At 47.8% G+C, this 26,166-nt stretch overlaps 1 protein-coding gene across 2 annotated transcripts in view; it reads right to left on the bottom strand.

The window, feature by feature from the left end:
- Window positions 1–26,166, bottom strand: part of CACNA1A (calcium voltage-gated channel subunit alpha1 A) — a 198,743-nt gene that overhangs the window by 147,672 nt on the left and 24,905 nt on the right. For both annotated transcript variants that reach the window (XM_065576443.1, XM_065576444.1), the window contains exon 3: window positions 10,615–10,910. In XM_065576443.1, the coding sequence (XP_065432515.1) occupies window positions 10,615–10,910 (296 nt within the window). The remainder of the gene's footprint in view (window positions 1–10,614; window positions 10,911–26,166) is intronic.

The following is a 26,166-nucleotide window of genomic DNA, read 5'->3' as shown; positions in this document are numbered from 1 at the left end:
CTCCTTTTCAGCCAACGACTCAGAGCAAAGCTGCGGCGGGGCGAGAGGAGGCGATCCTCGCTTGGGTTGGAACGGACGACATGCCCTTGCTGCGTCTCCCCCAGCGCCGCTTTTGCAATAGCAAAGCTGGGCCCCTCGTTCAGAGCCGTAACCATAGCCTGCAGGTGCTACGTATCCCATGACCTTACAAACGTCGCTCCTGCTCGATCTAAACCCGCTGGCAGCTGCCACCGGCTGTCTTCCCCCCCGCAGACGGGACAGGCCCCAGCGGCTCCTCCTGATCAGGAATCTGGGGGGGAAGGGGAGCTTTAATTTTTGCAATCAGGGAAAACTCTAGAGGCAGGTAATTCTAGGCGCTGTTTGCCTCAGCAGAAAGCAGCCTCTGAGAGGACTATGCAGCTAGCAAGATCCAGACACTTTTGCAATCTCTTTGAGGCCCCACCTCCTGATGCTGCTGGTAAGGACGAAGCTGCATCCTCTCCCAGGAAGTCAGGGGTGTGAATTCAACCCATTGGCAGGATGCTGCTGCCTCACCGGGAAAGGAGTGTGGCCCACTCAAATGTGCCCACATCCCAAGAGCTGCTGGAAAATCATTGGCTTGGGGCCCCCTTGCTCCCTCTGCGAGTTACGGAGCCTGGCTCAAACCTCTTCCCTGTTAGGGTATGCCCGAAGGTGTGGGAGTCTGCGTAAAGTGACAGGCGCACACTGAGCGTGAGCAGAGAGACACCACCACAGATAGCATCTTTAATAATGATTTCTAGCTCTTACTACTCATGCATCTCAAATGAGGTTACCATCAGTATCCCCATTTTACTGATGGGGAAACGGAGGCACGGGCAGGGACTTCTCTGAAGTCACCCAGTAGCCAAGTCAAGAATAGAACCAAGGTCTCCTGAGTCCTAAAACCACTGCTTTACCTCGTGGGGCATACGACTTGCCAAGCTCTGTGTAGATGAGAGCCACCATATTACCCAACATCCCAGGGACTGAGCCAAGGCTCTTCAACGCTAAAAGCCTGGGTTTCAATAGCTTGAGCTAAAGCTCCCTAGCTGGGGCTGTAAGACACCCATATTTCCTGTGGACCGGGCACACAGTGTCAGGTGGGTTACACCCACGTATCTCCAAATGTGCAGAGAGGTTTCCAAGGGCTCAGAAGAGGAATGACAGTTTAACACACCACCTCCCTGCAGGCCCACTTTCCAACAAAACTGACCAGAGGATTTCCCCTCCTTTCACACAGAGCACATCACAGCTTGATGTATTTCTGCTACGGTTTGTCACACGCTGGCCTCCACTTCAGCAGTCATTTCCCCTCTCGGGATACGTCACTCCAGGTAACACTGAGCTAGGATAGTCTGGCCTGAGTGAGAGTCATTCATGCTGGCTCTGGGGCAAATCCATGCCCTGGTGTAATCCTGTTGAACTGCCCAACTTGAATTAAAAAGCACAAGAACAACGTACAGTGTTCCTAAGACCCAGTGTTCAAGCGTTAGGCATAAAAAATCATGAGATCTTTTAAAAACAATACTCCTTGGGTACTTTTCCCTTGCTTTCTGGTGCTTGGCCTGTAGGAGTCACCTTTCCAAGCTTTTCTCCACGAGCAGAACTAGAACGTACTTTGTTTAAAAAATTAAAAGCTGAGATTCTGATGTAATCTTGGGACTTCAGGAGCTGGAGCTCAAACCAAAACACCAGCTATCACAAGAGAGCTGGCAACACTGGATTTCCAGCTAGCCACCAACAGCCCAGTTCCATTGGCCAGACGCATTCTGTATGGGCCTGGTCCGCCCATCACTAGCGCTGCTATAAACCCCCAGAGACTCCTGTTATGCCAGGGGAGCTAATGCTGTGAGAGCAGCAGGCATGAGATCAAAATTAGATTTTTTGTCTTTATATATTTTGGACATTTCTTTATCTACCTGGGGCTAGATTCTGATCTCAGTCACACCGGGGATAAATCTGATGTCTACCCCAGAGGCGTCAAAGGAATGCCTCCAGCTACATGCTAGCATAAAGGAGATCCGCATCAGGAACACCTGGGCAGTACATGCTAGTTCAGTGCATACCCCAAAGGGACAAAATATCAGCCTCTGCCATGGACACTGCTCAGATTTGGGCATGAACACAGATTCTGTCAAAACAAGTTCCCGGGAAAGCTAAACGCAAGAGAAACATTTGCATTATTATTATTATTATTTGTAATTCCAACAGAAACGGTTATTAAAAACAAACATTCCCATTTAGCAGCACACACTTTAGGGCGCCGTGTGAACCAGGAAAGTGGACTATAAACCAAATCAAACCTGAGCTCACTCTTTTCCAAAGTCGGTGAAATATACGAAAACTTGCATCTGGTATAAAAATAGCGACAAGGACATTGGGGGCCTGATCTTCAGCTGTTGCAAACCAGGCTAGCTTCAATAGTTCCACTTATTTGCAAGAGCTGAAGAGCTGGACCTGATTCTCATCAATCTTTCCATTTCAATAATCTCAAATGTTAGTAACACAATGAAGGACAATTTTTGTTGTTTTAATTATATGTGTCCTGATTCCTAGTTGCCCTGCACCTTCAGAAATCAAGTACATCAGCGTGAAGGGAGTGCAAAATGGGTGTAAAAAGCTACCTCATTGGTATGGTAGCATTTTGCACTGGTGCTGCACCAGGACAAGGGTGAATCCAAGTTTACACGTGGGCAAAGAGGATATAAAACACCATTTTGATGTGATAGCATTTTGCACCCACTTTGCATGCGTGTAAATGATTCAAGTCGTGGTACAGGGGAGAATCAGGCCCGTGATTTTTTCTAAGCTGACTGTGCAATCAGAAGAACCAAAGACAGTGGAAATTTTACAGCTGCAATGGGGGGATGAATTTTGTGATGTGTAAGAGCTGCCTCACAGACACCAGTATTCAAGGGCTAAGAATTGGCTTGCCCTTTTGCAGAGCAGCTGCCTGGTTTTGCTGAACTGCAGACCTCACTCATACAAGTCGTCTGATTTCCAAGTGCAAGGGGAATATGAGCAAGCCCCTTGGTTTGAATGCTGCAGGAGTGGAGGCCTGGAGTTCTCACTGGAAGATGGATCTCTTCCTCCCCCCACCCCTCCCGTAAGTCCAGCAAAACCAAGGTTTGTCAACCTGCAGGGCATGGCCTTGTTACTCAGACTAGTTCCTGTGGGAGACCAGCGGTAGGGCTTGTGAGTGTTGCTGGAGTTTAGCGTAGTTAATCGTGGTCACTAAGTCGGTGTGGTAATCCTCCCTGATTTCAACGGAACGACACGAGATACAGATCCATCTCACCAGCCTGAGGTATCTTTTAGAACCAGAAGCGGAAAGCTAGATACAGATGCACACTGTATGGGTACTATATGCTCCTGGGCTGAGATCTTCCAGGATGCATTTTAGCCAGGAACAAATTTGTTTATGGCTGAGTTCTAAGTCCTTGGTAAACGAGGTCCTAACAGGAAATCCAGACTAAAACTTCCTAAGAAGCGCTCCCAGGCAGAGACACTACCAGGCAACACATACACGACCCCGATCTGTCCTCGAGACTCAACTCAGTTGCTATGAAGCCAGCCAATGGACAGAGGTTAGATGGAGGGGGAGATGGGCATAGCTTATTTCTATAAAAAAAATTAACCATTCAAATGTGTCTAACATTTACAGATGTGAATTTGATTCCATTCCTCTCCCTGACCTTTTCTCTGTCCCTAGTCTTCTTTAGCCCGTTGGTTCCTCTGGGCAGTGAGTGTGTGCTCCTATGGTTTTGTACAGCACCTAGCGTAACAGGGCCCCAATTCTGACTGGGGCCTTTCGGGGCTACTGTGATGTACATATTAAATGCTAACAGCACACACACACACACACACACTGCAATGGTTCCTGGCCGGCAATCTTTCACTGTCTAGGCAGTTCCAAAACTGAAGGCCTAAATTTAAAGCGTGTTGAAGTCAAGGAAGACTTTCCACTGACCGGAGTGGGCTCTGAATTCAGACCTCATTCCAAACTCATTAGAAAAACGTGCCCAATAATTACCAGCCTGAAAACTCAGCCAACTAGCCAGGGTGAAAACAACTGTGTCGCCAAACCCCCTCCCCCTCAGAGCAACCCCCACTGCAATTCAAGGGAATCAATCAGCCGCAGGATGCTTGCTGTAGTTCATTTAATTGTACCATCTCGACAATCAACTTTCCCCTTATTGATCTTACTTGTCCTACAGCAGAGCCTAAAAGCCTCCCCCAAGACTTGAGCCCCCCCAAGCTGGGCACTGCATGCTGAAGGAGTTCAACCCACTCCCTTCTCCAAAAAAGTTACGCAACCCACTGGCAAGGGTGTGCTACAGCCCTCCATTGGTGCCCAATCCCCAGAGGAGACAAGTGTGTCATAGCCCCAGTCAGGGAGCCGGAGCACCTTATACTTTTAGCTCTGGAGGTCCCTGGCTTAGTCCCCAGTGTGTCAGCTAAGATGGCATCCAACACACTTACGATCTAAGGCCCTGGTGTTTAACTTTACTACCAGGAGTAGTCCCAGGAGTAAAGTTAGGCATGCATGTGTCTGCAGCATCAGGGTCTAGACAGGCAAAGGGTGGGGGAAGGAAAGCATCACCCCCATTTTACAGCTGGTGAAACTGAGGCACAGAAAGATGAAGTAAATTGTCCAAGGTCAACTTCTGAGCCTTAGCCCAGCACCTTAACCATAAGGCCACCCTCCTCTGATTGCGCGTTAAAACCTATTTTAAAATGTAAGTTAACTGCTAGGGCAGGACAAGTAACAGGAATCACGATCTGTTGACTATGTCAGTCCACAGCAGCACTGGTAGGTAGAATAGTTTTGCCACTGACGGTTATTTGATCAGCTACTGATCACCAAAAGCAACGATCTGGGAACCAATCCTAGTGAAATCCATCAAACAATAGGTGAACACTGTTCATCCAGTCCTGCTGACCACTGCTCCATCAGGCTTTTGTTACCATCTTTTCCTCCCTGCCTCCACTCCACTTTTTCTTTCCTATCACTGTGTCTTTTCCTGAGTTGTCTTCAATGTCTCTGTCCTCTTGTCCTTCCCCCTACTGTTTCTCTCTATTTTTCTTTCCCTACATTTTGTTCTTCTCCTTTTATATTTTCTCTCTCTCCCACTTCTGTCCTCCCAAGGTCACATACACTCTCATTCACACATTGTTTACTATTATTATTATTATTATTTGGACTGCAATAGCACCTAGTAGCTCCAGTCATGGCCCATAACCCCACAGTGCTGGGCACTGACCTTATTTATTAGGTGTATTATTGTAGCAACTAGGAACCCCAGTTCCAGACCAGGACCCCACCGTACTTGGGGCTGTCCATTATTTATTACGTGTACTACAGGAGTGCTTAGGAACCCATCACGGACCAGGACCCAACTGTGCTGGGTGCTGTACAGCCACACAACGAAAGATGGTACTTCCAATCTACGTACGCTGTACTTCTCTTTTCTCACCTATTCCATTCATCTCTCCTACTTTCTCCCCCACCCAATCTCACAGTCCCCCATTCACCCACAAAGAAGGGTTGGAAATTTGACCAGATACCCGATAGCAGAGGAGTAAATCTACTAGTCACAGACCAATCTAAAAGTGGCAGTATCCAGGTGAGAAGCCAACCCTCCCTACTGAACTGCTATGAAAGGGAAAGGTTTTCTGCGATTCCTACCAGGGTACATTCCTTAGATCCTACTCAGGGGCTCCACGTTTGCTATCAACCTCTGGCTAGCAGGGGTCTATCATCTCCTCACAACCCATCTGCTACTAGATGCTCCGGGCTGCTGCATGAGGGGTGGGAATAGTAGGCAGTCGCCTCTCTTCTACCCTTCCACAAACTCTGGACCTGATTTTTCTCTCACCCTGGTTTAAATCAGGAATGATTATCAGCTAAAATCAATGGAATTACACTGGTGTAAGTGAGAGGAGAACCAGGCCCTCTACCTTTTTTTGTTCACCTCCCAAGGCATCAGTGCCTTCCCAAGCAGCAGCAGCAGCAGACTGAAAATGACCAGATTCCCTTGAGTTTCATTTCTACCCATAGGATTTACAATACCGGAAGTGAAACGCACAAGACTCTCATCCAGTTTCTACATCGGAGAGCTCTGAGCAGCTGCAACAGAGGCACTGGTGCAGTCTCTGCAGACTAAGGAAAACAGCAGTCCGTCAGTTTAACTTAGTACAAAACTGCAAGGCTTTCTTCCCGACCCTAAGGACAGGGCACTGTTTCTTAAACGAAAACTTAGATTTCAAGAAGCTGAGGGCACTATTCCTATTCACACAGTGAAGGCACATTTTTAAAACCCTGAATTTAGTAATATATGCACTAAATGAATATTTAATTCATACCAGAGTTGTTGCTTATAACAACAGGGTGCAGACATCCATACAAAGACCTTATTCTGCTGATTAAACATGTACTGGTCAGTGGCTCTGGACGTCTGTATTGCACGCACACAGTGCATAATTTGTCCACTACACAGCTCTTATGCCTCTGTCTTTAATATCAGCTCCAAATACACTCAAATCCTGTTACACAGAACATTCACAAAAAAGTGTTAATAGTAGCTTAAAAATCTAACATAATTCCACCATGCCACATAAATTCTCACTTTAGGCCCTCAACAACTGATCCTGATCTCACTTACTGCCTGGTGAAACTGGAGTTACCTCCACTTTTTTCAATGCAATGCAGATTCACACCAGCATAACTGAGTTCTGAATCTCTCCCTCTGTCCTTGTTTTACCCAGCTATGATGAGGTATCGTTGCTCTTTGGAAGCAGGCTTAGTTTTGTCTAGTCATCTGTTCTAGGGGAACATCTGAACTGCAAAATCTAGGCACAAAAGAGGGTACGTTGAGAAAGACAGAGTTAGCCTCCAAATTTGTCACCTATTGTCAATTTCAGGCAGCTCCAAGACATTCTGTTAGAAGCCTTGCGCATTTCATTCCCCTGGGGTTTCGGACTTTGCAATGCTGTGCACAGATTCCCCTTCTAGGGGAATGAGGAGTGGAGGGATCATACCGGTTGATAGTACATAATCTAATAACACAGAAGATGTGCTGAAATACCAAGCAGGCAATTGGCGCGCAGACACCAGGTTGCTGAATATTAGGGCAGTAGAGTAAGCATTAGAAAACAGACTGTAGGGAACAATCCTACACTGATCACCAGTAATATGGAACCGAACAACCTTTACTATCTCTAACTTCTATGGTTCCAGACACAACATAGCAAAAAAACTGTCTTTTGATTGATTCCCCCAAATTCTCCCTGAGGTAAAGGAAGATTTATGCACCAGAAAATTATAGGTTAGAATAATTTGCATCTCTCACAAAACCAGTGCCACAAAAACAGTATGGAAAAAAGGATCTTAGCAGAGATCTATCTGCCCATCCATCCTACCGTTTCCTACAGCATCCATCAGCATAGTATCTAAGCACTGCAGTGCACATGCTCAGTTAGCCAGCTATCAGGGGGTGAATATCTACTGTAAACTGTTTCTAATTTAAAATTAGTATTTGCAAGGCTCAGGTATACGTCAGGAATCAAGGGGCAGATTCTGATCTGTTAGTTGCGCAGGCATAATGCCACTGGCTTGAAAGGAACTGCTCCGGATTTACAGCGGTGTAACAATTAGAACCTGGCCCCAAAACTGGGTGCCATATTTCAGGGTTTTTTTAAACCATGCTGAAGGGAAACACATGGTAGAAACTGCTCCTAGAAAGAGACTTTCTACCAAAAAACCTTCAGACGACCCCATTTAGATAATTTTTCATGGCACAATTTTAACATAAATGTATCAGATACCAACAAAATGCGCATAGGATAAAACGGAATACATCAGTCTGGGTTTAACATCCAAATAACTCACAATGCTATATAGAACGACCTTCTCCCATCCAAGCACCAAAGCATCTTGCTCACCACCAAAACTACACCAAGCTTTCAACAGATGCAAGACCTTTATCAACCATAGTATGAATAGAAAATGTGTCTTTTAAAACTATACATTCTGAGATTCACAGGGTGGTTTTCCTCAGCCATATTTTGCTAGGGGGTGGGGGTTTATGTGGTTTGCTGGCTTTCCCGCTAGACAACAGCAAATAAGTAACAAATCACAATAGAGAATAAGGTATTTACATACCAAAGTTGAAGCATCAGATGCAGAGACAGCAATTTCTCAGTTTCTCCACCCAGCTTGGGAAACCACTTTCATTGGAAAGACTCCGCAGATATGCCCAGAAGTGGCTCCTAATTCTATTCTCTCACCCCCAACCCCGCCTCACTTGTGAAATTAATTGAAAATCCAGGGGCAAATGAAAGGGGGCTGGGGCAATTCCTGTGCTATTCTGCCAATGCGATGTGTGGTCCCAGGGCCTGATTCTGCACCCAAATACATGGGCATCTCTTCTGCCGGCTTCCATGGGAGCTCCGCCCATGGAGCAGAGGGAAGTGGCCCCAATGTCCCTTGTCCCGTAATTCTGCACATACAGGTACACAAATAAAACACAGTATATCTCTCTCTGGGCAGCCAGGCATAATAAATATGGGGCCATATTCTCTGAGGGCCGAATTCTGCTCTCAGTTTACAGCCTGAGTAGCCTCACTGACTCTGATGGTGTGACTCCGGACTGACACTGGTGGAAGCGAGAGCAGAGTTCGGCCCTGTGTATTGATAAGTCTAATTTCTATGTCATGCAAATAGGCACCATCCACCCACTGCTGTGTCTGTGGAAAGGCTTTGGACAGTGGCAGTGAGCACCCAAGCTTCCTACCCTCCTCTTACCCAAGAGCCTGTCTCCGATCCCCACTGCTAATGAGACCTCCACATGCTCCCTTCTCCATGCCCCTCCCTTTGGGTCATACTTCGGCAGTGTGTACTGTGTGCTCCTCTTCTTCTAGCAGGGAAGCAGCGTTAGAGACCACAGATCACTGACCCCCTTTCTCTGGACCAACAAGGGGTTCGCTGGGGAACCCCCGTTTCTGTTTCCCCTGAAATAGCTCGCAGACACCCACAAAGATGGCAAAGACCCCGGCTCACTGGTCCCCCTTCCACGCCACACAGCTGTGAACCCCTGCACTGCCTCCCACTGGAAGGTCCGTGGACATGATGGATGCTGGGCATCTACCCATCTGACAGACCCATGTTGCAGGGGACGTCGCAAGACCCCTGCCCACTAACTGGCTCGCCACTGCCTGTAGTGGAGGCCCCACTCCCAGATTGGCCTCTGCATGCCCTGCCTGTTCTGTAATCCAAACCCTGAGCCCCTGAACCTGGGGAAAGGCTGTCTGACCATGAAATGCCCCTAAACCCCTTCCCCGGAGGGGAGGGGACTGGCCAGGGTGTGCAAGGCAGGCTGTGCCCGAGGGAGGCAGATAACATGGGCAAGAATGTTAACTACCTGGGCTGGGGGTGCAGGTGGCTGGACTGATGTCATGGCATGCGGTGGAAGGTGGGGTGCAGAGGTACAGCGTGAGGCGGTGAAGTGCGGATGGAGGGGATCAGGTGAGTTGGCTGGGGGTGGAGATGAATGGGCTGGAGTGAAGGTACATGGGTTAGGGTGGGAGGCCACATGCACAAGTTGGGGTGCAGATGCCTGGGAGAAAGGGATCCATGGAAAAGGTGCATATGCATGGGAGCTGTGCAGGTGCGTGGCTGGCGGGAAGCATGAATTATGGGGTGCAGATGTGTGGATGGTGGGAAGCATGCATTGTGGGGTGCAGGTGCGTGGCTGGCGGGAAGCATGCATTATGGGGTGCAGGTGCGTGGCTGGCGGGAAGCATGCATTATGGGGTGCAGGTGCGTGGCTGGCGGGAAGCATGCATTATGGGGTGCAGGTGCGTGGCTGGCGGGAAGCATGCATTGTGGGGTGCAGGTGCGTGGCTGGCGGGAAGCATGCATTATGGGGTGCAGGTGCGTGGCTGGCGGGAAGCATGCATTGTGGGGTGCAGGTGTGTGGCTGGCGGGAAGCATGCATTATGGGGTGCAGGTGCGTGGCTGGCGGGAAGCATGCATTGTGGGGTGCAGGTGCGTGGCTGGCGGGAAGCATGCATTATGGGGTGCAGGTATGTAGATGGCGGGAAGCATGCATTGTGGGGCGCAGGTGCGTGGCTGGCGGGAAGCATGCATTGTGGGGTGCAGGTGCGTGGCTGGCGGGAAGCATGCATTATGGGGTGCAGGTGCGTGGCTGGTGGGAAGCATGCATTATGGGGTGCAGGTGCGTGGATGGTGGGAAGCATGCATTATGGGGTGCAGGTGCGTGGCTGGCGGGAAGCATGCATTGTGGGGTGCAGGTGCGTGGCTGGCGGGAAGCATGCGGGGTGTATATGTATTAAGAGGTGCAGATGTGTGGGTGGGGGGTGCATACACAACAGGGCGCAGGTGCCTCGGTGGGGGAAGAGTCATGGTGTGGGGTGCAGTGACAGGCAGGGAGATGCAGGAGTTAGGGGGTGCGGATGCATGGGTGGAGGAGGCAGATGCCTGGGTGGGGGTTGCATGCATTAGGGGGTGAAGATGCCTGGATCTGGGGGTGCATGTATTAGGGGGCAGGGGAGGGATGCCCGAGTTTGGGGGTCCCCAACAGAAAGGATATGGCCATTCGGTGATCTTTTTGGCGTATTTCCTCACCACATTATCCTCGCTGAAGAGGAACAGGGACCGGTTGACAGTCAGGCAGTTCTGCCGGACGGGGATGGGGTTGTAGAGAGCCATGGTGCGGGCTCGCTGGGCCATCGACTGCTTGTACATCCTCTGGGCCCCGGGCGGTCCGCCCTGCCGGCTGCCCCCTGCACCCCGGCCGCCTCCACCGCCCGCCGCGCCCCCAGAGCCAGCGCCCCCGGAGCCGCCAGCCCCGTAGCGACCCGGCACCTCGTCTCCGAAGCGAGCCATCCTGCAAAGAGCAAAGGGCCGGGGGTTACGATGCTGAGGACGCTGCTGGAGAAGAGAAGCTGATCACATCCCATCGGCGGCTGCTGCTGCTGCTGCTTGGGGGGCTTGCAGCAGAAGGAGGGGGACTGTTCAGGCAGGAGCACGGCCGGTGAAAGCACCAGAGACCCTGGCCATCCTTCCTCAATCCTCTCTCCTCCCCTCGCAGGGAAGGAACCGATGCGACCCCCACACACACAACCCCCCCTCCCACAAAAAAAAATTGCAATGGAAAAATGAATGCACCACCCTGGAAAAAATGGTGCTCGGCAATTAAAAATAACAACTCCTCGGTGCACCGACCTCACCCAATTTTTTTCCAATTCTAAAAAGAATCATCCACGAGCCACCCCACAAAAAAAAGAATTGCAACCAAAAAAAACCCCAAAAAACGCAGTGCACCGCCAGTCCAAACCAAACCAAAAAAGCAATTTAAAAAATGTCTCGCGACTAGCAAAGTCAAGAAATAAATCAAAATAATTACAATTAAATATAGCAAGTGCAGCACCTCCTCCCTACCAACATTCAATTTAAAAAATTGAATGCACCAACTCCTCACTTCAAACGCCGGGGGTGGGACAGTGCACTACAAATACATACAATGGACCAGCAAATATAGATTTGCAATGCAATTTTTGGCAAAAAATAAATTAAAAAATACAAAATGCACCCCTTCCTCTGTCCTGTTCAGCTTTGCAAAAATCTTTGCACACTTGAAAACAAATGTAGCCTAACATTTGTTTTTAAAATCAGTGCGTTCCCCTCAACCTCACCCCCCAAAAATGTTAGCATCAGGGAAGAAAATAACAATAATTTTTAAAAAAGCAAAAAAAAAAATCTCTCCCCCCCCCCCACAAGGTCTCTGCTTTCACTTGTGCATCATCCTGCCGTCTTCAAAACGTTGCAAGATCTGGAGAGGAAAAAAAGGCTATTGGGGTCTTGTTAAGCGTCTTAAGATGTAGGCTGGATTTTTTGTTTGTTTGTTTGTTTTTCCTGTTGCAATTTCACCGGTGGTCTCTGCTTCTGCCTTATTAATATTATTTTGGTGTGAGTGCGTGAATGTCAATTTTGCATCCTCTTGGAGTTGAATGCAGCAAAGAAATCCTGTAAAATCCCAAAATGAAAAAGAAGAGAGAAGGAGCAGGTCCCATCCACCATCTACTCATAAGGGTTTCCTGGATGCTGCAATGTCTAGTATTTTTTTCTGCCCTGTATTCCTCCACCTCCTCCTCCTCCTCCTGGGTTATAGCTAAAATAAGACCGGTGTTAGGGAGGGAGGGACTGGGAGAGAGAGAGAGAGAGAAAAAATGAAAAAAAAAAGATCTGATTCACTGGCAGGTTAAGCTATAATGTGCAGCAACTGATCAATTTAATGCAAGCACAGACCATCCCAAAGCCTCAGCAACGCTTAGCACATGATGGCCTGGGACCAATCAGTTGCTGCTGCCCAACCTAACCCAGTGGAGTTTCTGGGAGAAAGCGAGAGATTGAGAGACAGCAAAGGGAGGTTGGGGCAGATTTTTCTCCTCCCCACCCACCTCCAGTTTGGAAAACCTAGAAACAAATTGCAATTTTCCCTAAGTATTCTCCCAGCTGGATTCTGCTCTCAATGACACTAGTGTAAATCCATAGTGAATCTCATATGATTTCACTGGAGTGAGGGAGGATTCACACTGGGGTAATGGACATCAGAGTCTATTCCTTCGGCTCCATTGCTAGTTTCTGAGTTCAGTGCAGGTCTCCTGTTTCTCTGGGAGGCTGGCAGGGAAAAGGAGTGAGTTGGTCCTGATTCTCCTCTCACTTTACACCAGTTTTACAACAGTGTAACTAGGAGTTACTCCTGATTTACAAGAGTACTGAGCGAGAGGCGAGCCAGAGTGTGCGTGCATATGTGGGATGTAATGCATGTGAGAAGCTAAGCGATCTGTGCAAACGCTAAACAAAACCGACACATTCCTTGAAAGAAAAATAGCTGGGAGGATTCTGTGATCTCAGTTGCATTGGTGTAAATCCAGAGCAACTCCACCGGCCAGATCCTGAGGAGTTTCTGACTCGCATTTTTCCATCTTTATTTGGGCAAGTTCACTTCCCCTCCTTTCAGTGGGTGATTGGCCTGAGTAAGTGAGTAATCCTGGAGTAAAGACCTTGGGTTGTGCCCCCCTCTGTTCGGATTTTAAATGAAACCGCTTGGTGGGGTATTTTTAATATAATTTTCTAAGTTACTACTCTGTAGTCTCCTACTACAGCCAGTGGGTCATACCCTGCTCTCAGTGACACCAGAACATACTCACTCCTAAAATGAAGTAAACAAAGTCACTCCAGACACAAACTCCAGCGCAGAGCAGGACCTCATCTCCAGTTATTTGGTTGCTTCCTGCACAGGACTGGGCACTCTTGACTCCCACTGACCCCCATGAGAGTTGAGAGTGCTGAACATCTCACAGGATTGGGCCCTTTGGGGTTAAATCCTGAGACAGATGTGGAAATATTTATCCAGCTGCAATGAGAAAATTAAGCTAGGGGTATGGCTAGGCTCTGAGTGTTCACAGATCTTCCCTTGACTTGCTCAAGGGGCCGTTTAGCTGCCATGAAATTTGCATGGTCCAGGGGGGGAGTGGATTATTTTCTGGCATTAAAGACTTCGCTGAACAGGAATCAGCCCCACTGAGGGCCTGACCCTGCCCTCCTTTAGTGAAGCAGAATTCCCACCGAAGGCAATGGGAGTTCTGGCCGAGTGAGGCATGCTGGCCAGACCCCAAATATGGAGTATGTTCGCCTCACTTAGAATCATTATTGGTATAGTAACACATTTCTGGGTGCCTCCAACTCCGCAGGTGTCCCTATGCTGAAGCAGGTGGCACTGCATGGCGAATGGGGATAGGAAGAACAGCTACTTAGCCTAAAGTAATTGTGGTTCTTCAAGATAACGTCGTCCTGGACACTGATTCCACCCCCGGCGCATACACATAGATTCCTAGATTGCAAGGCCAGAAGGGACCATTGTTCACTCCTGTATGGCACAGGCCAGAGGTCTCCCCAAAATCCTTCGTAGAGCAGATCTTTTAGGAACACATCCCATCTTGATTTAAAATTTGCCAGTGATGAGTCCACCATGACCTTTGGTAAATTGTACCAGTGGTTAATTACCCTCAGTGCGGGTGGAGAGTCTAGATTAACTAACATTTACCAAAGGGCTTGTCTAGACGTGGGAAGAGCCGGCAGTAGCTGGTGCACACTAGGTGCTCCTCACTCACTCCCCCATGTAGACACTCTTACTGCACAATAACATGCCTTTGTGCACATTAGCTGAAACCACCTGAGGGCCCTGTTAGTGCACAGTAGAAGTGTCCACACAGGGAGTTAGTGTGAGTAGCTAGGGTGCTTTATAGTCACGTCCTAGCTTAGTGCTCACTAACCTCCCCATATAGACAAGCCCTAATATCTCTATAGCAATAGAGATATTTGCCAGTGGGTGTTAAAAACAGATCTACACTAAGTTCACTGTCCAGACTGTACCCACAATATAAACTACACTATTATAAACAAAGCAGATCACACAGTGTGCAGAGTAAGTAGACACTGCAGGTTTCTGTCTTGATGCCACGGGTGGTTAGAAGGGACTGAAGGATGATGGGTGTCATTTGAGCTGAAGGGGAATCCCCGATAGCTGTGAGCAGTACAGGGCACATGACACAGCAGTGAGTGTCTCTGACTATCCAATAGTGGGCAGTGATATGCTTATTACAATATAATTATGATCAGTGCTGAGTGTACCATAGAGGATTTATACTTTATACCTTTCGTCAAAGGCTCTGTCTACACTGCAATCAGAGATGTGACTGTGCAGGTGAAGATGGGACTCTGGACGTGTAGCCTGTGCAATCGCAGCTTCACTACTATTGTTATTCGTTCTAGCTAGATCTACACTCCCCTCGATGGTCCAGTAAGTCAGTATTATCCCCATTTTACAGAGAGGGAAACTGAGGCACAGGGTGGTTAAATGAACTGCTTAAGGTCATATAACAAATGAGTCATAGAGTTAGGAAAAGCACCTAGCAGACCAGATTTCCAGCCTTCTGCTTTAACCACTACACCCCCTGCCCCTAGAGCGAATGCCAAGGGTCTTTTGTTCACAAAGTGCTCTCGGAATCAAAGATACTCGACACAATTTGCTGATTGAACAAGCGGCAGCTGTTTGACAGCAATCAGCAGCACCACACAACAGTTTAGGACAGGAAGTGAAGATGAATCTGTTATCCAGTTGAAACTGCAGGGGGACTTTAGAGAGGCAGAAGAGAATTAGGTGGAAATGGACTGTACTGAAAAAGATGAGGGAATTTTTAATGACAAATGCCCAGGACATTGGCTCTACCTATCATCTGAAAGATGTCTCCGACAGCACAGCATCCCCTACTAGCACAATGAGACACTTCAACGTTACCTACTGAATCATCAATACTATTTCCAGGATCACCTAGCTTTTCCCTGGAGGTCTCCCACTAAGTGGGGTGACCAGATGTCCCGATTTTATAGAGACAGTCCCGATTTTGGGGGCTTTTTCTTATATAGACTCCTACTACCCCCCACCCCCGTCCCAATTTTTCACACTTGCTGTCTGGTCACCCTACCCACTAAGTAGGATCTACTTGGCTTAAGAAATCTGACCTGATTACAACTTTGCTTTCCTGAACAGGGACAGATTTAAGCAGGGGTGTCAAAGAGTACAAGGATACTGTCCCTTTAAGGGTCAGGCTGGAGCCTATAACCAAGAATTAATCAACAAGGCCCCTCCCCTCCCTGTTCTACAGATGGAGAAACTGAGGCACAGCAAGTGAGTGAGTTGCCCAAGGTCACGCAGAAAGGTGGTGATGGAGTAGGGACTTAAATCCAGGTTAATGCCCTAACCACTGGACCCTCCTGCCTCTCCCCTTCCTCTCTCTAGGGCCGAGTGATATGAAACAGGAACAGGAAACAGCATAGGTGCTGGAACTAGGGGTGCTGGGGGTGGCAGTTCCACATTTACACTGGAAAAAAAAAACCCGGTGGTAGCAGGTCTCAGAGACCAGGTCAACTGACTCGGGCTTGCGGGGCTTGTGCTACAGAGCTAAAAATAGCAATGTAGATGTTCCTGCTTTGGGGGAGCCCAGGCTCTGAAACCTGAGGGGGGAGTGGTTCTCAGAGCCGGGGCTCCAGCCTGAGAGACAATGTCAACAGTGCTATTGTTAACCTCAGAGCATGAGCCCCACAATCCTGAGTCAGTTGACCTGGGCTCTGAGACTCACTGCTGTAGGGGTGTTTTTGGCAGTGTAGACGTTCCTAAGGCAGCTGGAGACAACCCTAACCTGTTTCCAAGAGTTGGGTGTGGACTGTAAGGTTTGGGAACCCTGATACAATGGCTGTCACAATAGCTCCTGACCTGACTGCTTGTAATTTCTGGGCTAATTCAAAGGGACACCACCTCTGATGAATGGATGGTGGCTTCTCCTTGCCCCTGGGCCGTGAAACTGGGGTCTGCTGCTGCCCGACTTGGGGAATTCACAGGTGGGCCACACTGAGAGGCAAGACGGTGCTCAGAGACTTCCCTGCACCTTTACAATGAACCTGAGTGTTTCCTGAATAGATGACTTGGCAGATAGTTCTACTATCTATGGTACTTATATTTCCCCCTATTACCATAGTATTGGAGCACCTCTTGTACTAATCCTCACAACCCCGTTGTAAGGCAGGACAGTGCTATTATCCCCATTGTACAGATGGGAAACTGAGGCAAAGAGAGACTGACTTGCCCAAGGTCATACAGGAAATTGAATTTGGGTCTGCTGAGCTCTATGCTAATACTTTGGACCATGCTTCCTCTCTCGTCATCAAGCAACAAGTTCTGGTTTCCTATTGGAATCTGGCTGGTGGAATCAGGCATTCCTAGGCATCTTGCAAACCAGCCTGCAGCAAATGGATTGTGATATTTGTTCTAATCTGTTAACTGGGGATTTAATTTCCCAGCCAGTCCCTGATTTCACAAGTAAGATTAGCGTACAGAAAGAGGGGGAAAAAACAACCACATTACAATCCTTCTCAGACTGTTTGATTTAATTTACCAGAGCTCCTTATTAGAAGGGATGACTACAATAACCCTCAATCATATTTTGCTCTTAAAACATTTATAAAAATAACTCAATCAGACTTACAAAGGGGGCCTCTAGTCTGGTCAATGGCTAGAACGCTGGACGAGGAATCAGGAGACTTCGGTTCTGTTCCTAGCTCTGCTACTCGCCTGCTAGGTGATCATGGGCAAGTTACAGCTCCTTTCTGTTCCATAGATTCCCCTCAGTAAAATGGAAATAGCAGCTGACCTATCTGTGTGAAGTATTTTGAGACACTGGCATGAAGAGCACCCTAGATATGTTAGAGCAGGGGTAGGCAACCTATGGCACGCGTGCCAAAGGTGGCACGTGAGCTGATTTTCAGTGGCACTCACACTGCCCGGGTCCTGGCCACCGGTCCGAGGGGCTCTGCATTTTAATTTAATTTTAAAGGAAGCTTCTTAAACATTTTAAAAACCTTATTTACTTTACATACAACAATAGTTTAGTTCTATATTATAGACTTATAGAAAGAGACCTTCTAAAAACGTTCAAATGTATGACTGGCACGCGACACCTTAAATTAGAGTGAATAAATGAAGACTCGGCACAGCACTTCTGAAAGGTTGCCGACCCCTGTGTTAGATATTCAGAATATAGGGAGGCCAAATGGGCTTGAAATTGATGAGTCCAGGGCAGGCCAGACCCAAAGCCACAGCGACCAACAGTTGTTAGCAGTGGCGAACTGCTGCATGGTGTGTTACACATGTTGGTTGAGTTAGCCCAGGGTCATGTGACAGCTGGGGACCGTTTAGGGCTGGTTGCTAAATGCTGTCCCATTGTGAAGGTGGGAATCACTCTGCTCCAAAAACGACAATAAAGCTCCTGTGTGAAATCTTGGCCCCAATGACAACATTCCCATTGACTTCAATGGGGCCAAGATTCACCTCCTGTTTCTAGCACTGTAAAGTGGCAAGAGACGTAGGGTGACCAGACAGCAAGTGTGAAAAATCAGGACAGGGGATGGGGGTAATAGGAGCCTATATAAGAAAAAGACCCACAAATCAGAACTGTCCCTATAAAATCGGGACATCTGGTCACCCTGAAGAGAAGGGACTTTCAACCTGGTGCTGATCCAGGACTGACCGCGATTGGCTCTTGGGCTGGTGTAATTTCCCCCCTTTTGGGAAGGAGTGGAAGAAGGAAACATTCGACTCGGAGATGCACAGATTTCGTTTTGCTAAGGGTGGCTGTTTGAAGCCAGTATGGGGCTTGGTACATCAGAATAAGTGCCAGCAGGGATGGAACAGTGGGCAGAGTGAAGGCGAAAGGTGTGTGACAAATGCAATTTATCACATGGTGCTCACCACCCACAGACCCTGCTCCGTGCCTTAAAATAACAAGCCGCATTCGTGTCTGGTGTAAACCAGGGATGAATCTTGCCTCCCACCCCCAGCCTCCTTTATTGTACTGTAAAATATTTATACAGCATGGGAAAGCTACACTGTTCTTTACTGCTCCTGATCACGCTCTGGTTGAAGTTGGCAGGAGCTTTGCCCCCAGTTTAAAAGGGAGTGGGAGCGGAGGCTCGATCCTGCAAGGAATTGAATGCCCCACCTCCGATGCGACAGGGCTCATAGGTATGAAATGCTTTGGGCTTAGCATAGGAGTATCCAGGTGAAAAGTATTGCATTAGGAGGTCAGACTAGAGGAGTTAATGGTCCCTTCTGGCCATAAACTCTGAAATGATGGGTTTGTCTACACGGGAGCTGGAGGTATAAATTCCATCTCGAGTAGACAGACCCACACTGCCTCTGAGCGAGGTAGTGCACAGGAGGGACTAGCCACCTGAGTGCTTGCACAGGGTCTCAGGTGCATCAGAGAGCCCCTCCCATGCACACTAGCTCGACCAGCTCTCTTGTAGCTTTACCCTGTGTAGCCTGCATCTATATGACCAACATAAGGCAAGGTGCAGGGGGAGAGTTCAGGGAGGGGAGGGATTAGAATAGGTTGACCAGATAGCAAGTGTGAAAAATCGGGATGGGGGTGGGGGGTAATAGGTGCCTATGTAAGAAAAAGCTCCAAAAATCGGGACATCTGCTCACCCCAGATTAGAAAAGAAGAGAGGGCCCCTGGTGAGTAAAGACACGGGCAGGAGTCAGTGTGCGGGAAGGGGAAGACAAGCGCTGTGAATGGGAGCAGAAGACCATGGCAGCAGCAAAGGGAGCAGGGCTGAGAAAAACATCAGGGGTGAGGAGAGGGAAGGTGGAGTGTACAGGCATGTACTAAGGACACTTGGGTGGATGTCTTGACAAAACCCCTGATTAATGTTGGGTTTCTCTGCTTCTTCTTGACAACGTGCCTGTACAGGCTGACATCTCTGGGTAAAACTGCTCCATGCGTCAGCCTTCTCCCTGATCCCCTTCCAGATCCTGCTTTGGGGCGTTTCCGTTTTTGGGAATAAAACTGGGTAAGGGGTTGAGGGGGCAAATTTAGCCCCTAACCCAAGCCTGAGGTGTGAGCTTGCAGTACAGCCAGCCATGCCCCCAGCCAATCAGCCAGTGTTACTCCACACCTCTTGCACAGGCCATTTGGATCGGTGGATCCACAAGTCCCCACAATCTCTACCTAGGCATGTCCCTCCATGGGCTTCTGTGGGGTCTCCTCCGTGATGCACAGGGGCTGCCGCTCCAGGACTGCAGCCCTGTTTTGGGGAAGGGGGTTAAGGGATGCAAAGAAGAATTTCACCCTGAACTGCTAATAACAGACGGGAACCTCAGAAGGTTCAGGGACTGGAATGAAGGGTCAGGTGAGTTCTTACAGGTTCTGAAGAAGCTGGCCTGTCTCAAAGCCAGCCCTATGGTCTTCTTGCCATATTTTAGCTTTAGTACTCCTGTAAAAGGGCCACCTTGGGGCTAGTTTGGCCAGGCTAGGTCCCTCATTGGATGGCAGACATGCTAGGAACACACAGCCCATGCAGGCAATGGCGTTGGTCAGTAGGGGAAGAATTTCACTCCATGGCAACCAAAAGCGACAGCCTGGCCCTGCAGGGTGGTATTCTGGTGATTCACTAAGGGGTACTTTACTCTTGGAGCCAGCACTGAGCTCAGTGTTCCAGCATGGTGCTAAGGGCTGCTAGATTGCTGCTGGCATTGTCTCATAGGAGGGAGAACGGAGGTCCTGATCGCTTGTGGATATTACAGATCCCATGGCACTGTGGCAAGTGTTGGGGTATTCACCCAAATTTGGTCTGCAGTTCCCACTGGAGAGAGGTTCTTTTTCATTTGCTGTCCTAATCCATGGTGAGGCATTACTACATGCTGTTACCAGCTTTTGTGCCCCACCCCCTCACATGGAGAGAATCTACAAGGCACTTTGAGATCTTTGGGGCTGAAAGATACTAGAGAAGTAGACAATATAGTCCAGAATTCGGCCAAAATCTCACGCCCAGCACATAGCTCAAATCATTCGGCTGGGAATTCCTTGGTGGAGGGGAAGGGACCTTTCTTCCCTACCAGATGCTCTATGTCTGCTACTGCGCCCTAATGGCTGTAGAGCCCTGCCACTCTAGCCCTCTTCGTACCTCCTTAGGGACTGTATTCTCTGATCCCTTCCTTCCCATGGCCTGCCCTGCCCCCGAAACTTCCCCCCACACAGCTGTGCCCAGGGATTCCTGTGGCATCTGACCCCTTCCAGTTCAGGACAAGCGTAGCCCAGTTTGTGGCCACCCCGAACCCTGCCTGCCCCCTTTGGATATAAGGCAAATGATGGACAGAAACAAGAAGATGAGTGAAGCAAGAAAAAGGGGGAAAGAAGGATGAAGATGAATAAAAGAAGCGGCATGGAAAGAGTTAAAACTTTTCCAATTATTGAAGAGATAGCTGAAGGCCAAAATGTCACCATAAAATACACATGAATGGCTGCGTGTGTGTGTGCATACCCACAATACACACCATGCACGCATACACACATCTGCACACAAACTCTGTTTGCATATGTATGAATATTTTCTTAGTTCTTCCCAAAGAGCAAACCATTTACATCACTCTTCAGAAGTACGTCTAGAGACAGGGATAAGAGTGATCCCTGCTAGGGGGACATCTGGAGAATGATTGAATCTAGACATCTGGAGAGTGATTCCACAGGAATTGGTTCTTGGCTGTACGCTCTTCAGCATTTCTATCAATGACCTGAGAGAAATCATAAAATGATCACTGCTAAAGTTTGCAGATGACACAAAAATCAGGGGAGTGGTAGATAAGGAAGAGGACAGGTCTCTGATACAGAGCAATCTGGATCACTTGGTAAACTGGGTTCAAGAAAACAATGTGCATTTTAATACTTACATGTAAATGTATCCATCGAGGAACGAAAATGTAGGCATACTTACAGGATGGGGGATTCTATCCTGGGAAGGAGTGTCTCAGGAAAATATTTGGGGACTGTGGTGGATAACTGAACATGAGCTCCCTGCGTGACACTATGGCCAAAAGAGATAATGCCATCCTGGGATGCGTAAATAGGGTAATCTCAAGTAGGAGTTGAGAGGTTATTTTACCTATTTGGCACTAATGTGATCACTCCTGGAATACTGTGTCCAGCTCTGGTGCCTATAATTCAAGAAGGATGTTGATAAATTGGAGGGGTCAAAGAAGAGCCACGAGAATGATTAAAGAATGAGAAAACCTGCTGGATAATGATAGACTCAAAGAGCTCAAATCTATTTAGCTTAACAAGGAGAAGGTGAAGGGGTGACATAATTTCAGTCTATAAGTACCTACATGGGGAACAAATATTTAATAATGGGCTCTTCAATCTAGCAGAGAAAGGTCTAACACGATCCAATGGCTGGAAGTTGAAGCTGGAAAAATTCAGACTGGAAATAGGCATAATTTTTTAATGGTGAGAGTAATTAACTATTGGAACAATTTACCAAAGGTCATGGTAGATTCTCCATCAATGGCCATTTTAAAATCAAGATTTGGTGTTTTTCTAAAAGCTCTGCTCTGGAATTAGTTTGGGGCAGGTCTGTGGCCTGTGTTACCCACAAGGGCAGACTAGATGATCACAGTGGCCTTGGAATCTAACAATCTATGAATGTTTATGGTCGAACAAGCCATGTACTCCCATCACCAGCCACATGTCCTAACATTCCTTTGATCCCAAATGTACATTAGTGGATGATGGTGGATGTGGTAGGGGGCAGTTTGAGGCGGACCGAGGGGAGAAAATAGCCCAAAGAATAAAGCAACACACGGTAAAAGGGCCGAAACGTCTTTTTTAAGCGTGTATCAATTTAAATATGTACATAGAACTAGAGAGACCTGCTGCCATTCTCTGTACAAGGCATAATGGGTTGATTTGATAGAGGACCTAACCTATTTTCTGTTCTCTCTTTCATTCCCACTTGCCCTGACGTCACCAGTACCCTTTGTTCAAGATAGTGCTTTTGTCCCATGCCAGCAGATCTGTAACCACCTAAATATAGTCCTTAAGGCACCGTCTTAAGAACTGGTCTAAAGTGCCTGTCTAATAGGCTCCTGGATTGAGAAAACAAGCACAGCAATTTGTAATTTCCGAGATGGCTGCTGAGTCCCCCTTCCTAGGAGGGTTTTTTAATTAGGCTAAAAGGTGGTTTGTAGAGGAAAAAAACAAACCGGAGAAAGCATTAGTTAAATTCACCTTGGGTTTTTTTTGGAGTGGCTATTTAAAAAAAAATTCTTGTATAAGTGTTGAATGAAATGCTGGCAGCCGCGCAGAGTTCAGTAGCATCCCCAATCAGGCTGAGAGCTGGGCAATGGAGACAGAGGGAAGGGGTCTATCCCACCGGCTTGGGTCCTGAAGGTGGTGGGAGCCGTGGTGCTCCAGTAGCGCACAGGAGTTGTAAACTGGTTGAATCTGCCTCCCTGAGGATTCCCCCCAGCCAGCCAGTGCACCCAGCTCCTATGCCTCTTCCCTGCACACTCCAGCATAGGGGCATGTACCCACAGAACATGGTGGCCATAATATGCTGTGGCCCCACAATCGCTAGCATTGATTGGACTTGCTTCTCCGAACTACACTGGAGTCAGGAACAGTGTAGACCAGGCCCCACATTCAGGAAGCAACGGGCTCCTTTGCACCCCTACCCTGCTGCTCTGGGTGCAGCAGAGAATTCGGACCACTGCAGGAGCCCGGACAGATTGGGCAACGCAGCTGCAGAGCTTTTCATCTCAAATATGCTGGTTCATAGCCAGCCCAGGTTGGCAGGGGCTGAGAGTCACTGCTCTCTGGTGACAGTTCTGCAGCCACCTTACATGAAATGAGTTTGATCCTGGTGAGCCCTTAGCCGGCAGGCATCACTGTTGCAAAATCCACTCTCATATTGGGCACTAATTGGGCCCCTTGTTAGTTCCTTCTACAAGAGGCAGAGGCCACTCAACACATTATGCTGCCCTAGGCAACACTTCTGTGTGCCGCCACCCACTCAAATTTGCTCTGTCATGACAGAGGGACAGCTGGGCCAAATATGAACAAATGGGGCTGCGACCTGGTCCACAGGGCTGCAGCCCCACTCAGGTTTGGCCCAGCTGCTCTTCTGACATTCCTTACAGTGACAGACTCAAAGCACTTAACAAAGAGAGGGTTAATGGGTAACTTGATCACAGTCTAGGAGTATCTACATGGGGAACAAATATTTAATAATGGGCTCTTCAGTCCAGCAAAGAAAGGCGTAACATGGTCCAATGGCCGGAAGTTGACGCCAGACAAATTCAGACTGAAAATAAGGCGTATATTTTGAAGGGTGAGAGTAATTACCCATTGGAACAATTCACCAAGAGGTGTGGTGTGTTCTGTATCACAAAAAGAACAGGAGTACTTGTGGCACCTTAGAGACTAACTACAGTCCACGAAAGCTTATGCTCTAATAAATTTGTTAGTCTCTAAGGTGCCACAAGTCCTCCTGTTCTTTTTGCGGATACAGACTAACACGGCCGCTACTCTGAAACCTGTATCACAGATGCTTTTAAAATCAAGATTGGATGTTCTTCTAAAAGATCTGCTCTAGGAATCATCTGGGGAAGGTTCTATGACCTGTGTTATACAGCGGGTCAGACTACAGGGTCAGAATGGTCGCTTCTGGCCTTGGAATCTACAAATCTGCGACACTAGGTAGCTGCCCAAACATCTGTCCCCCTCGGCAGCTGCCTAGCTTGCCTATTGCTAGAGTGGCCTGGGGGCAAAGGCTTGAATGGGCCATGGAGGTGGGACTCCCCATGCTGTACTGTAATGAACTGGGCAGTGACACCTCTGTCCTCTTCTGGCTGGAATCAGAAAGTTCCCCTGTGTGCCACTGGCCCTATATTGATAACAGGTAGAAGCACTTCTCCTTAGCTCAAGGGTAGGAGCCTGTGGATTTGAAGCAGCAACATTCAAATTCTATCCATGCCACCATTCTGAAGTTCCAAATGGCCACATTGCTTTGCCCCACAACAGCCAAGACGTCCTAGCTGGCTTAGAATGTACCACCGTGCAGAAATAATTATTTAGTGAAAAAGACGACACAAAAAGGGAGAGAATTTCTTGGGTGGATCTTACCAGCCAGCAGACGGCTGTATTAGTAACTCACCGGAAGCTGGAGGACACAGCTAATCTACCCAGAACAGATGGCAGATAATAAGGAGCAGATTAAAACTCTCCTACTCCTCAGGGCAGATGTGCAGCCCACAAAGACTACAACTCCCAGCATGCAACAGACCATATGCCTGCAAAGCAAGACCCCTGTCCTGCAAAGTCTTAAGCACAGGAGCCACTTTATGCGAGCGAGTCGTCCCACAAATGTCCACTGTGCTACTTACAGGATACACAAGGTCAAACCCCAAGGAAAGGTCACAAAGTCTGCATGGGGGTATGTGCAATATGACCTACAGTGTGTGTATGTACATTACATAAAGCTGTAAACGCTTGTAAAAATGCCTTTGGATGAAAGGAGCTCAATGAATGTAATACACGATCTTTTGATGGGGATAACAATCCTAATTTTAAACCCCAAACTCTCTTGCCTACACGGGAAATAAACCATTCGATTCGTGTTTCTCAAACTTTTTCAAGATGGGAACCCAAGATTCAAAGTAAAGAATGTTCACAACCCCCCTTACATATATTATAAAATGAAAAGCAAAAAATGTATCATGATATCAATGTTAAGCCTATGTAAGTTGTATGTGCGTGTGGTGATTCTCAGAGAATACTTGATCTCGAAGAGCGAGGGTGTGCAGGAAATTCGATTGTACTAACATTTTCAATCCCCTCACTGCCCCCGATTGGCTTTGGTGACCCCCTGGCGGTTGCGATCCACTGGATGAGACACACTGCCTTTGCTTATTCAAACGGAAAGGACTTTCTGAAAATAATACTTTGCACTAGTTGTACTGCTCCTTTACTTGCTTGGTAAAGGGATTTATCACGTTCACTTTTTGTTTCTAACCAGCTTCCCTTTCTCATGCATTGACCCATAGCAGCAATTTATTCAAACAGTGCAGGAGGAGGTGTATTTGCATTGGATTGGTGTTTGTTCTTGTAATTCACTGAAACATTTCCACTGTTTTTTAGCTTTGGAAGGCTTTATTTAATTCTTTCAGTAAACCTAAATTTTGGACCAAATTTGACCTGACAGTTTCCCTTTAAATCTGCACTTAATGTTATGCTCTGACCCAATTTAAGAATTTTAAATTCAAGCATTTTGTACAACAATCTAACCTATAAACCCCAACGCTTCAGGGCATAAGCCAAACTCTAATGGAAGGAGGTTAAGAAGAAACCCGTAAGGCCCCCAGTTCTGCAAATGAAGTTTATGGGATGACTCGTGGGGAAGACAAGTGAATACATGTTTGGGGTCTAATTATCCATCTCTGAAGCATCTAGTGCTGACCACAAGATACTGGACTACGTGGACCCTTAGTCTGATAGAATGTGGCAATTCTCATCCATCTTTGGTACTTATTACCCATACGCTTTGATACAGGTAGTCTCACAACACCAGTGTGAGGTAGGACAGCGTTATTAGCTCCCTTTCACAGATGGGGAACTGAGGCACAGAGATGCAGCAATTTGCCCAAGATCACACAAGGAGCCTGAGGCAGAGTCAGGAAGTGAACTCCA

This window comes from Chrysemys picta, chromosome 22, assembly GCF_011386835.1.
Source record: "Chrysemys picta bellii isolate R12L10 chromosome 22, ASM1138683v2, whole genome shotgun sequence".
In the NCBI taxonomy this organism is placed as follows: domain Eukaryota; kingdom Metazoa; phylum Chordata; order Testudines; family Emydidae; genus Chrysemys; species Chrysemys picta.
The sequence above is the reverse complement of the archived record's forward strand: the minus strand, read 5'-3'. Positions and strand labels throughout refer to the sequence as shown.